Source organism: Micromys minutus (genome assembly GCF_963924665.1).
Source record: "Micromys minutus genome assembly, chromosome: 4".
NCBI classification, from domain to species: Eukaryota; Metazoa; Chordata; class Mammalia; order Rodentia; family Muridae; genus Micromys; species Micromys minutus.
This window is the reverse complement of record NC_137973.1, coordinates 55,537,855-55,551,407: the sequence shown is the minus strand read 5'-3', so window position 1 is coordinate 55,551,407 and position 13,553 is coordinate 55,537,855. Positions and strand designations below refer to the sequence as shown.

Here is a 13,553-nt window from a genome sequence, read left to right as displayed (position 1 = left end):
AATTTAAAAAATCGTGATAATCTCTTGCATCCTCTCAGATCACAATATAATCACAGTAAAAATCAACAAGAGACAGTATAAAAACTACAGACACTTGAAAACTAAACAATACACTGAAATTACTTCATTCAGTGAAGCCAGTATTATTAAGGCATCAAAACCAGGTAAGGACACAACAAGAAAGAAAGAAAGAAAGAAAGAAAGAAAGAAAGAAAGAAAGAAAGAAAGAAAGAAAGAAAGGAAGGAAGGAAGGAAGGAAGGAAGGAAGGAAGGAAGGAAGGAAGGAAGAAAGGAAGAAAAAAGAAAGAAAGAAAGAAAGAAAGAAAGAAAGAAAGAAAGAAAGAAAGAAAGAAAGAAGGATGGGTAGATAGACAGAAAGAAAACTAAAGTCCAATTTCTTTGCTGAACACATATGCAAAACCCAACAAAATCCTTGCAAAATGAATTTAAAAACACATTAAGACCATGTGGGTGTTTATCTCTTGAAAGTCAAGATTGATTGAACAAAAGTAAATAAAACACAAATAACAATGAAATAACATACTTAAGGGGAAAAAACTACATAATCATCTTGACTGATCCTGAAAAGGCATGCAATAAGTTCAACTTGCCTTCATACTAGGACACTAAGAATAGATGAAGTGTACCTCAAGAAAACAAAGTTATAAACAACAAACCTATAGTCATCTTATGTTACATGGAGAAAAACTGAAAAAAAAATTCTTTAAAGTGAGTAATAAGATACGATACCCACTCTTCCTTATCTTACTTAACATTTGTGTGAAGTCTTAGCAATTAGATACGAGAAAGGTAATACAGAAATAAAAACAGAAAAGGCAGAAGTCACATCCTTATTTACAGGTAACATAATCCTACACTTGAAAGACTATAGAATCTACCAGAAAAATGCCTACATCTAATAAACACTTACTAGAAGACAGAAGACATGTTCATGCTCTGAGACTGGCAGAATTGATGTGAAAATGCTTCTACTACCAAAACTAATCTATAAATTTATCTCACTATCTTTCAAAATTCTGATGTCACATTTCACAGATCAGGGAAGAACTATCCAAGAATTTATATGAAACCACAAAAGACCATGAATAGCCAAAGCAATCCTAAGGAGTAAAAATGTAGCTGAAAGTATCATGATATCTCACCTCAAACACACTGTGAGGCTGCAGAGATGAAGACTGTGTACTATTGGCATAAAAACAAACACTGGACCAAGTGATAGGATTGAAGACCCAGACAAAAGGTGGCAAAGCCATGCCACCATAATCTTTGACAAAGAAGGCAAAAATATACATTGGGAATGCCTCTTCAACAATGGTAGCAAAACTGAATATCCTCCTGTGAAAGGATAACATTAGGTTCATATATTTAACCTTGTACGCAAATCAATCTGAAATGGACCAGAGAAACTAATTTGCAAACTGAAATGCAGTCAGGTGGTGGTGCACCTTTAATCCCAGAACTTAGGAAGCGGGGCAGGCAGATCTCTGAGGTCCAGAACAGCTAGAGCTACACAGATACATTCTGACTGGAAAAACAAAATAAAGAAACAAGCAAAAAACCTAAAATGCTGAAACTGTAAGACAAAAAAAGGAATATTCTCCAAATGACTGGAGTAGAAAGAGCTTTCTGAACAGATGGGTCAAGGTGAAATTAACATTTCTGCACAGGTAAGGAAACTATCAGCAGAGCACACTGGGAGAAAACATCACCAGCTGTACTTCAGTCGAGGGGCTAATATCCAATATAGGAAGAACTGAAAAAGTTTAATAGTGAGAAAATGGAACCACCAATTGAGTTAAATGAATGGAATAGACAGTTTCAAAAACAAAAGGCACAAATGGACCATAACTATTTTAAAGTGTTCAGTATCTCTAGTTTCTAGAGAAATGCAAATTAAAAATTCTTGAGGCATCACCTCACTCTTTGAGAATGGTTGTCATTAAGAGATCCGATGAGAGAAACTGTAGAGGAGGCTCGGCAGTAATGAGCGTGTGCTGTACTTCTGAGGACCCAGGTTTGACTCCCAGTATCCACTTAGCATCTCTAATTCCAGAGGATCTGGCATCCTCTTTTGACCTCTGCTAGCACAGTGCACATACATCCGTGCAGATAAAATACTCATCCACATAAAATAAATTTCTAGTAAATCTTTTTTAAAAAATAATGAAAGAAGAAAATAAGAGAAAAGAAATCTGATAGCAAATGCTGGATAATGTGTAGAAGAGGACCCTTGCTCCCTGGGGCATGCATTATTACAGTAATCATGAAAATCAGCTTGGAGGTCCCCCCTCAACAATTGAAAAAATTAGAATTATCATACTGCCTGGTTATTTCACTCCTGGGCATAGAGCTAGAGAGCTCTATACTCGACCATGGAGTATATTTCTATACTATGTTTACTGTCACTCTATTAACTACTGCAAAGAAACAGAACCAACATAGGTGCCCATCAACAGATAAAAAGATAATAATGATCTGGTAAATATGTAAGATATTGTTTGGATCTATTGAAAATGAAATAGAAACTTTTTAGGAAAATGGATAGACATAAAAGCAAAATAGTAAGAAAGAAAGAAAGAAAGAAAGAAAGAAAGAAAGAAAGAAAGAAAGAAAGAAAGAAAGACTTAAACAATTATAAAGCAATCAGTGGTGTTTGAATAATGACAGGACAGCTAATGCTACCAGGCAACTACTCTTAACTTTTTTTAAAAAGGGAATTATGGTGACATCACTAAAATGAGTTCACATTTTAGGGCTATGCGCTCCAGCTCTATCAGAATTCTGTCATGACCTAGCTGTAACCATGTTGCAGCCCCCAAGTGTATCATATGAGAAAATAAATAAAATAAAATAAAGACAAGCAAAGATGGAAGGTAAAAACGACAAACTCTGGTATCAATGGTGCTTTCAAAAGATGGAAGTGACTTCCTGAATGTACCCTACATGAAGGAAAAGATGACAGGCATGTTATTTATTTTTACAGGGTTTATTCAAACATTATTCTATCTATTATTCTATCATTATAGAATCTCAGTTTAAAATCGCAAAGCTCATATAGAGATAGCTAGGTACATTATATATAATCATCACATTACAAACATGAGAAGGATTTGCTCATATTTTATTTAATAGGAAAAGAAAACACTTCCCTTGGACCCTGCCCTTGACTAAAGCACTAGGGAAGAAAGACTGGCATAGGCAAGCTAGCAAGGCTGCTATCCTACACTCTTCGCTGTTTTGCTTGTTATTTTTTTTAAATCTCCTCAATCCCCTGAGGGCTAGAGATCCAGCCCAAGACTTCGACAGGAGCAGTCCTCCACTGAGCTACAGCCCTGGCTACATTCCAGCTTTCAATAACTATGCAAATGCATCTCAAATTCCCACATTCTCGGCATTTATTTACAAGCTTTGTTTGATGTCCTAACCATTCTTTCCTCCCCATTGTTCCCCTACTTACCTCATAGGCATCTTTGATGTTCAAGGGCTCACCAAAAGCTGCCACGTGTCCCACAATGCCTTTGTTCCACTCTAACCGGATACAGTTATTTGAAGCTTCCTCCAGTGTTGAACCTTCAGCAACATCAAAGAGGCGGCTGATGAGAAATTTGTCTTTAGAGCTATCCTCACAGACAAGGAACAGTGAATAGCGATCAGCAGAGATGAGTCCATGGATATGCAAGAATATTTTGTGACATAAGGCTGTGACATCCAAATGACTGGAAATATCTTTTACTAGCTCCAAGAGTCTTGAGCACTGGTCCCCTTCATCACTATCAAATCTTGGAGGGGTTAGTGGCATCTGTTCCTTTTTTCCTGAGTCAGAGAGAAAGCTCACGGTTCCCTCGGAATCCTTGACAACAATGGGTCTGAGAGGTCGGTCAAATTCAGAGGCAGAGATTTTTCTGGCTGGTGCTCCAGGGGTGGTATTATCTGCATGAGGACTTTGCTGGAGAGAGCAAGAGCAGGACTCGGTGTGGGCTCGGATGCCTTCCTTACACACAGGGATGTTGTGAACTCTCTCTGAAAACCATGCATTGACCATGTCTCTGCAGAACAAAATATGGAGACATGTTAGATATTTGAAGGAAAGGGGTCTTTTAAAGCTGCCCAAAACCTTTGTCAATGTGTAAGTCATTCTCCAATCTTTCTGGAATATTAATATATATGGCAATTTTTTCTCTAAGATAAAATTCCTTTTCTATGTAACAAAGGAAATAAAAGGGTATTTGACTGTAATATCATCTGCTGTAGCAAAGACAAGCAGCATCCTGATTCCATCTGGTACACAGCATGACACCTACAAAGAAAAACTAGGCTGGCTTTAGCAGAAGTTTGTGCACTAACACAAATAAAATTTGTAGAAGCTGGGACTGGGGCTCAGTGCTAGACTGTGTAATTAACATGTCCCAGACCTTGGATTCTTTGAGGAGCTTTAATTTGTTGTGTCCTTAAAAGAACGGAAAATTCCTTGGGAACTTAACTGTTAGGGTCTTGCCCTGAGGGCCCTTCTTCCTTTATTCTACTTTGAATCCAGTCTTTAATTTTTTTCATCTCTTTCAGAACAATCCTAGGCTCCAAAATTTAGTTTCCTAGTGCTATTTTTCTCTTCAAACTGTATGTTTTCTACTTCTTTATTTTTCTTCCTTTTTCTTTCTTATTTATTATTTCTTTGTGCCTTACTTGTTCTTTTTCACTGTAGACCTACATAAGAGTGATTATTAATAACCATGGGACAGAGTCAGTACTAAGGTGTCTTGAAATCTCTTCTGCCAAGAAAATTAAAACTTTTCAATTTTCCTCAGGCAAATTTGTAAGACAAGAGTAGAATGTAGCCACATTCCTTGCCAAAATATCACAAGAATGCTTTTTTATATAGAAGAATTTTAATCCAGTAACATGGCTGCTGTGGCAAAGGATCATATCCAAAGACCTTCTAGAACTATATGATCTGGACAAAAAGTACACAAGTCATGGATTATAGGATAGAATACAGACAATCCTTTAGTACACACCTTTAATACCTAACAATGATGGATAAGTTAGTTTGTAGAAGGAAGCAGCCATGTTTGAAAAGCAATGTCTAATTTAGAGGCAGATAAAATGATGAATTAGGGAATGATTAGGCAGAATGAAAAAGATAGCATATGCCCAACTCTCACAAGAACAACATAGGAAAGAGAGGCTACTTAAGAACAGAGAGAGAGGGGAGGGAGGAAAGATCATATAATGGTACGTGTATATGTAAGTTTTACTGGGACAGTTTGACAGGAACAAATTGCAGAAAGTGAACAAGCTACATACAGGTAAAAACATAACAAACCAGAAAATGAGGAGTTAAAAGATTAGAGCATACTGCCAAAATTAGTATGCAGCCAAGCAGAGCAATTAAGTCAGAAGCAGAGAGAAGCCAGATTGAATCAGTCAGCTTCAAAGACTAGATTGTAGAGAGGCTAGAAGTTTCCAGGGCTACATCTAGGGAGAGTTGGAACAGAGAAAGAAACATTCTGGGCTCATCCCAAGCTGTGTATTCACACAACTTGGGTACAGCACTCATCTCATTCATCATCTGAGAATATAAAGTAATATTTACACTTCCAGCCCAACTGCTAATATTGTTCTCCTCTGAAACCTCTTGAAACAAACCTGCAGAATCCACACTGCTTTCAGCAGTACTGTCTTCCAAATCCTACTAAAGTGGCCCATTAAACCTTGCTTACAGAAATCAAAATGCTTTCCCAGTCCAAATTCCCAAAGTCTTCCACATTCCTCCAAAAATATTCCATGGTCAGGCCTGTCACAGCAATAGTCCACATCCTGGTTTCTGCTTCTTTCTTAGTTACTTTCCTATTGCTGTGACAAAGCACCATAACCAAGTCAATTTATAAAAGAATGTTTTTAATATGCAGCTATGGTTTCAGAGGGTTAGAGTCCATGATGATAAAACTGGAAGGGCTGAGAACTTACATCCTGTTCTGCAAGTTAGGGGCAGAAAGGCACACTAGGATGGCGCCAGTCTTTTGAAAGCTCAAAGGGTGACCTCATTAACACACCTCTTTCAACAAGGCCACAACTCCTAATCCCTCCCAAACACTTCTACCGAGTAAGCAAACATATGAGCCTATGAAGCCATTCCCTTCAATCCAGACTTGGGTGGTAGTGAGGGCAAGGTAAATCACTTCTACAGCCTAGAATACTATCTCAACGTTTTTACCTCTTTCTTGACACTAGAGAATTTTGAGAAATAGTCATTACTTAAAAAAAAAAACTCATTTTATTTAAAACTGATGAGGCAGACATTAACAGTCTTACTTTTTAATCTATGAAAGTAATTTACATATCTGAACCATATCCATTCTGTAATCTGGTGGCAAAGCCAGGTCTTCTATTTCTAGTGCCATGACACGGGAGATTATCAACTTCCCCAGAGTACCTATCACTGCCTGTTATAAAGAAGGTATCTTATTAATTTAAGCAAATTTGAAAGTCAAAACCAAATTTAAACAATGAAGCCACAAAGAGAATATGATCATTCATAATAACACATTTTCTAAGTCTCCAATTAGATTATAATTAATGCCACATTATAAATATACAATTAAAAAACATGAACTGAGAGACAACAAAGAAAAAAGATTCTTGAGGATAGTATCCTTAAAAAAAAAAATCTAATGAAATATCATGTCTATGTTGTTCTGGAAAAGGCTTTGCACTAAAAAGATTACATAACTAGTATATTTGAAAAAAAATCATTCTAAGGGTTTAGACTTTAATAATAACAACAAAAATACTGAACACCTAAGTAATGCTTGGTTCATGAAAAAGAAGGAATAGCTATCTTATTGCAAGTAGTATTTGAAATTTAACTGGGTGCCCTGTGTTTCATCTGAACACCTCAGTAATTCTATGTTTTCCTGGATTTTCTGGTAAGCAGATAGGGTCAATTTTATCATACCAATGAGAATGTTGCCTAGTTACTAATCTTATCTTGAAGGACACAGAAGATAACCACACTGATTCCGTTTCTGATAACTGGACCTGTTCACAGTTCTTGGACTAAACTATGTTAAAACTAGAGCATAAAATTTACTTTCAAACCTGTATTTATAATATACTTCACAGGAGGGCAAACACCCTCAAACTGAAATAGTCTTACAAGAGGAGAAATTATTAATTGCTAAAAATTTAAGGGATCATAAGTTTTCAGTCTCCAGATCTGAGTTCTAATCATCATGGCATTTGTTACTAATGGGATGTGCAAGGAATAATAAGGAACTTTCTTCTACTGAGTTTCAATTTCATCATACATAAAACACAAATCAGCAATTCCAACATCTCTTTTAAATTTATTGTATGTGTATGGGTGTTCTGTTCACATGTATGTTTGTGCACCAAGTGTGGATCTGGCACTGTAGGGGCCACAAAAGGGTATCAGATCCCCTGAGACTGGTACTACATGAACAGTCATGTAGGCACTGAGAATTGAACCTGGATCCTCTGAAAGAGCAGTCAGGGCTCTTATCTTTTGAGCCATCTTTCAGTCCACCCCACCCCACCCCAACTTCTCTGCAGAAAGCATAAGACACATGACTATCTTCAGTGGAGTAAAAGGTCACAAATGATAAACTAGCATGAAGGGGAAACTCTAGATCCAACCTCAAAACTACACAGAAGTCAAAGTAGAAACTACTGTTTCTCTGGTGGTCAAGTTAACACTTTGTAACAGGTTTTAATTAGTGTGTATTAGTGATACTGTGGCACATTCATTCACTGTATGATTTATGTTGGTCATAACCTTTTCTTCTCCTCTCACTCCTGCTAATCCCTATTTTCTTCCCAACCAGCCCCTCTTCTCTTGTCAGGATTTCTTCCCACCCCACCACTGCCTCTTCCTTTGGGACTCGCTGAGTTTAATCAGGATTGCTGATCAAAGTGTGGGTGAGGGCTTGTTCGTAGATGCACCAGTGATTATACCTCTGAGGATAAGCTCTCTTCCTTTTCAGATGAACACAAATCGACAGCCTCAGGGTGGGGCTTCATGAGCGCCCCCCCATGGGCCCAACCTTCTGCAGCTCTTATGCCGATAATCACAGCAGCCCAGACCTCAAGAGTAACAGCCATAACCACATAGAAGCATTCCATAGCACCTTTCCCTTCCTCCAGCTAGCACAGTCGTCTGCCCCCTCACTGAAGACACAATGTTCCCTGAACCTTGGACGGGATGATCTAGATATCCCATTTAGGGCTTGGGTCCAGCAACTGAACTTCTTTTTGCTCTCTAACTCCCTCCCCTTTAAACAGAGGGAAATTCTCCTGAGTCCTTCACCCTCGGTCTGCACAGGGTTGATCAATCAAATTAGAACATGTGTGTGCAACCAGTCCATACCCTCTTCTCTGAAGGTTGAAAACTTAAGCAGAGAAAGCATAGGGAAAGTAATGGCACCGGATACAAATGCAGAATTCTGTTATCTCCTAGATCCTAAGTGTGATGTCAGTGGAGATGGTGAACTAGGAAAGGAGCTTCATACAGTTCAACAATGCATAGGCAGAATGTCAAGTAACGTTTGGTGTAAGGGAGCTGCCTCTATCGTGGTCTGTCTGGGCCATGGCCAAAGCAGACACTTGAAGGGTTATCCTTTGCAGAACACTTCGCTTTGCTTTGCTTTCTGTTTTCTTTTTTTTTAAGTACCATTTAAATTACATAACAAGCATCTGGGCAAAGGAATGCTATAAGCACTAATAATTTAGAGTGTGGCTTTCGCATCTTTACTAACTGCCCTTCAAACATGAGAGCAATCAGAAAGCACAAGATTTTGACTTTTACAAGGCTGTTAATAAAGGACAAATTACCTAAAAGAAAGCTAGCCAAGAAAAATGCAATAAAAAATTGATGCCTGAGATCCTCATATTAACATAATTACCTCATAAATGAGCTGCGTTATCCATCCATCTCAAGTGGGAGAATTGGTTTTTTTTTTTCCTTTTTTCTTTTTTTTTAGTTTTTACAATATGTCTTAAAATAGCTGAAAAAAACCTGGAGGCTCTCAGAAACCAGTGCTGGCAGTGACTACTCTCAAGTAAGACTGAAGGCGAGTACCACTTGTATTTTCAAACTTGTCTACCACAGATGGTGTTGGGGCTGATTAAGCATACACTAAATACAGAAAACACCAAAAGATCCATACAAGTTAGATGAGGAGAAATGAAAACACATGGAAGTTATCACCAGCAAGCCAAGAGTTCCTGCCTTAAAGGTGACGTGAGCCTTAAATCTCAAGTCTTTTCAGATGATGGCTCTAATTAGAAATATATTACCCTAAGGCTCTATTCTAGAGATGATACTTGGTACCTCAAAATGTTTACACCATGACTTAACAGAGCAATCAGTGCCTTTGAGAAAATGTTTAGGAAATTTTGATTTCCTGAGGCTTTGTGGTGGTTTAATAAAAATTGCCCTCAGAGGCTCACAGAAAGTGACACTATTAGGAGGTCTTCCTGAAGGAAGTATGTCACTGGGGGGGGGGGTGGCTGAAGTCTCAGATTCTTAAGCCTGGCTAGTGTGTCACTATGTCTTCCTGCTGCCTGTGGACCCAGATGGAGAACTCTCAGCTGCCTCTCCAGCAACGTGTTTGCATAGTGCCATACTTCCTGACATGACGATACTGGACTAAACCTCTGAACTATAGGCCAGCCCCAGGGAAATGTTTTCCTTTATAATGGTTGCTGTGGTCATGGTGTTTCTTCACAGCAATAAAGCCCTAGCTAAGACAGGCTTCTTGGTCATACATTTCATGATGCTGAGACTGTGTGGGTGGAGAGCGGAGGAACACATCCCCAAGTTCTTGGCTAGCCAAGCTCCGGCATCTGCAGTGTACTCCAGTATCGGAGAGCTGGGTTTCATAGTACACAAAAGCAGGAGTCAGCCGTCTGGTGGTTACAGAAGATTTAAAGGAATATTGTGGGATGGTTAGGAGGTAAGTTGTCATGAATTTTTATGATGATTTTAACAGCTGAATAAAATGCTATACATTTCATTTCTACATAACCCATACGCTTCCATTTTAAACCATTTAAAACAATAGATGATGGATCACTATTTGGGGAGATATATAAAGCTAGTAGTACTCTCTAAAGAATATTTAAGTAAGTTTAAGTGTGGGGCAGGAGATGTGGCTCAGTTTGTAGAGTGCTTGCCTGCTGTCTTAGTTATTGTTATTATGTCTGTGAGGAAATACTGTGACCAAAAGCATCTCCAGGAAGCAAGAGTTTCTTTCATTTTCACTTCCAGGGAATAGTCCATCACTGAGGGAAGTCAGGGCAGGAACCTGGAGGCAGGAACTGATGCAGAGACCATGGAGGGATGCTGCTTACTGGCGTGATACCCATGACTCGCTCGGACTACCTTCATTTGGTACAGGACCACCAGCCCAGGGACGGCCCTGCCCACAGTGGGATGAGTCTCCCAACCAAGAAATGTTCCACAGGATTGCTCACAGGCCAATCTGGTAGGGAAAGTTATTTCAGTGGAGGTTCCCTCATCCAAACTAACTCTAGCTTGTCTCAAACTAACATAAAACTAACCAGCACGCCTAGCATCCATGGATCCCCAGAAGTACATAAAAGCAAACCGAGTGGTCCGTGTCTGTCACCCCAGCTCCCTAGAAGTAGAAGCAGGAGGGTCAGAGGTTCGAGATCATCTTGGCTACATGATAAGCTGGGAGCCAGTGTGAGAATAACAAGATCCTGACTCAAATAAACACGACAGTTTTTAATTTCGCATGTTGAGTATGTCTTGACTCACATCCTCTAATATTTTTACAGATTAGTAATACACTTTTAAATGAAAAATTATATAGCATACATTGTGCTAAGACTCAAACCTCTCATTTTTCACTCAAGATTATTTTAATCTTAGAAAAGGGTGATTTATAGTTTGCATTTTTTATTTAACTAGATAAGTGACTAGCTCCTCCTTATTCACAAATATGTTTCCTTTTTTTATTAAAAATAGTTTTTGAGCTGTATGTGGTGGCACATGCCTTTAATCCCAGCACTCAAAAGGCTGAGGCAGGCAGATCTCTGCGAGTTCAAAAGGCTGAGGCAGGCGGATCTCTGTGAGTTCAAAAGGCTGAGGCAGGCAGATCTCTGTGAGGCTAATCTAGTCTACAAAGAAAGTTAGTTCCAGGACAGCCAGGGCTGTTACATAGAAAATAAAATTGTCTTGAAAACCAAAAAAAGAAAAAAAAGATTTTTTTACACAATATATTCTGATCAGTTTCTCCCTCGTCTTTCCCATTGCCCCACACAGCAAATCCACATGTTTTCTTTCTCTCATCAGAATACAAGCAAGTACCAATAATGAAGAGGAGAAAGATGATGATGATGATGATGATGATGATGATGATATAATGAAGACAAATCAGAATAAGACGAAACAATCAGAAATGAGCCTAAGAAAAGCACGAGAAGCACATACAGGACACACATTTGTACACAAACAGAAATTCCATAAAAAAATCAAAAGCCATAATATATAAGCAAAAAATATGTGAGACTAAAAAGCAAAAAATTAAGGACAAAGCATGTAAGACAACCCGCCCCCAAAAATACCGACCAGTGAGCTCGTTTGGTGTCGGCCACCAACTGCTGAACACAGGACCAAGAAAGAAACACAGAAGGCTTAATTTCTGGATAGAACAGAGGGAAGCAAAACGTTGCACACCTCACATATGATTAGCTACTAAAAAGAACACCGCACGCACATATGCACACATGCATGCATGCACTAACGCACGCACACACTCACGCACACATGCACATGCACACACACATGCACTCACACACGCATGCACTCACGCACGCATGCACGCACGCACAGTTTCTCTAAGGCACTCCATGAAGCTGTAATATCAGTTTCTATCAAAGTCAAACTGCTTGAGTGGCTTCAAATGCACACTAAATAGTCCAGATGTCTAGACAGTAAAAAATAAGACATTTTGTCTATGTTTTATAGGATATTTGGAATGTATCTATGCAATGTATAGATATGATGGAATATCTTGGAATCTAGAAAAGTAAGGAAATGAAACAAAAAACTTAGTTATTAAACCTAATCACTCTCTTGAGTTGAAAATATAATCAAATCAAATCTGCTTACAAAGCAACTAATTCAATGCATCATACACTTTTGCCCAAACTATTCCTACATTTGTAAAGATTTATGTGTTTATATATTTTAAATATATAAGTGCTCTGCCTGCATGCACTTACTCTTGTATGTCAGAAGAGGGCATCAGATTCCATTACAGATGGTTGGGAGCCACCATGTGGTTGCTGGGAATTGAACTCAGGACCGCTGCAAAAGCAGCCAGTGCTTTTAACTGCTGAGCCATCTGTCCTGCTCCCCAAACAAATGTTATTAAAGAATTTTTAATTGAAAATATAATGCACTAGGGACTTTATAAAGATGTACATATGTATGTATCATCTATGTGTGTGTGTCTGTCTGTCTGTCTGTCTATCGGCATGTGTATCAGAGTATATTCTTATACACGACACCATGCACATTCAGGTGCTGTCATCTCTCCCAGGCCCAAACTTAGGGTATTCTTTGGTTCTAGTATCAATATCTAATTACAGTAGCCTGAGATCTAAAATTTCGGCCACTTTTTAAAAAATGACATTAGGACTTTATGTTAAAAATTATAGAGAAAAACTAAGTTCACATTGGCAAAGACACCCCATTAATTAATGTGTCTGTATACTAAGAGAGGGTAAGAAAGACACTAGTCACTTCTTGAGTAAGATTTCACAAAACACTAATTTACGAGCTTTGGCTTTTCTTCCATTAATAATAAACTTCAGTGTTGCATGATATTTAAGGGGTTCTGGTCACAAAGACCCAAACCCACAGCAACTCTCTCAAAGACTATGACAGTAAGTGTTTATTTACTCTCACTGGACACTAAGGTATTACTTCCCTCCCACAGCCCAGAACTAAATAATTCAATGTGCACCGTGCTGATATAATTAGCTGAACATTAAATATAGTATTTTAAATCAATTGACTTTTTTAAATAATGAGGATTTATTCGATTAACTTAAACAGGATAATAACTATTGTTACTTCCTCTGTTTTGTTTAGAAATCCAGGCCGGACTTGAACTTAAGAATCAGTCTTAGCTTCCCACTGGCCGAGATTACAGGTACGTGCCACCTTGTCCAGCCCTTCATTTCTTCCTTTTAGGCACTTAATTTAAAAATACCTTTAGGGGCAGGCCAAATGGCTCAGCAAGTAAAGATTTGTGCTTCCAAACCTTGACTTTGATTCCCAGAATCCAGATGCCGGAAAGAAAGAAACAACTTCCATTGGTTGACCTCTGACCCTTGTAAACGGACTATGGTATACTTGTACACACAAACACATAAACACACACACATGCACGTGCGCTCACACACACATGTACATACGTACACACACATACAGACACATACAAGCACACACTAAAATAAATGTAAACGCACCATTTTTACAG

General features: G+C 38.5%; 1 protein-coding gene across 2 annotated transcripts in view; it reads right to left on the bottom strand.

Moving 5' to 3' along the window:
• The window catches only part of PDE5A (phosphodiesterase 5A), a gene marked incomplete at its 5' end in the record, with an annotated part of 121,547 nt that overhangs the window by 99,093 nt on the left and 8,901 nt on the right, over positions 1-13,553 (bottom strand). For both annotated transcript variants that reach the window (XM_080916311.1, XM_080916312.1), the window contains one exon: positions 3,479-4,067. In XM_080916311.1, the coding sequence (XP_080772437.1) occupies positions 3,479-4,067 (589 nt within the window). The remainder of the gene's footprint in view (positions 1-3,478; positions 4,068-13,553) is intronic.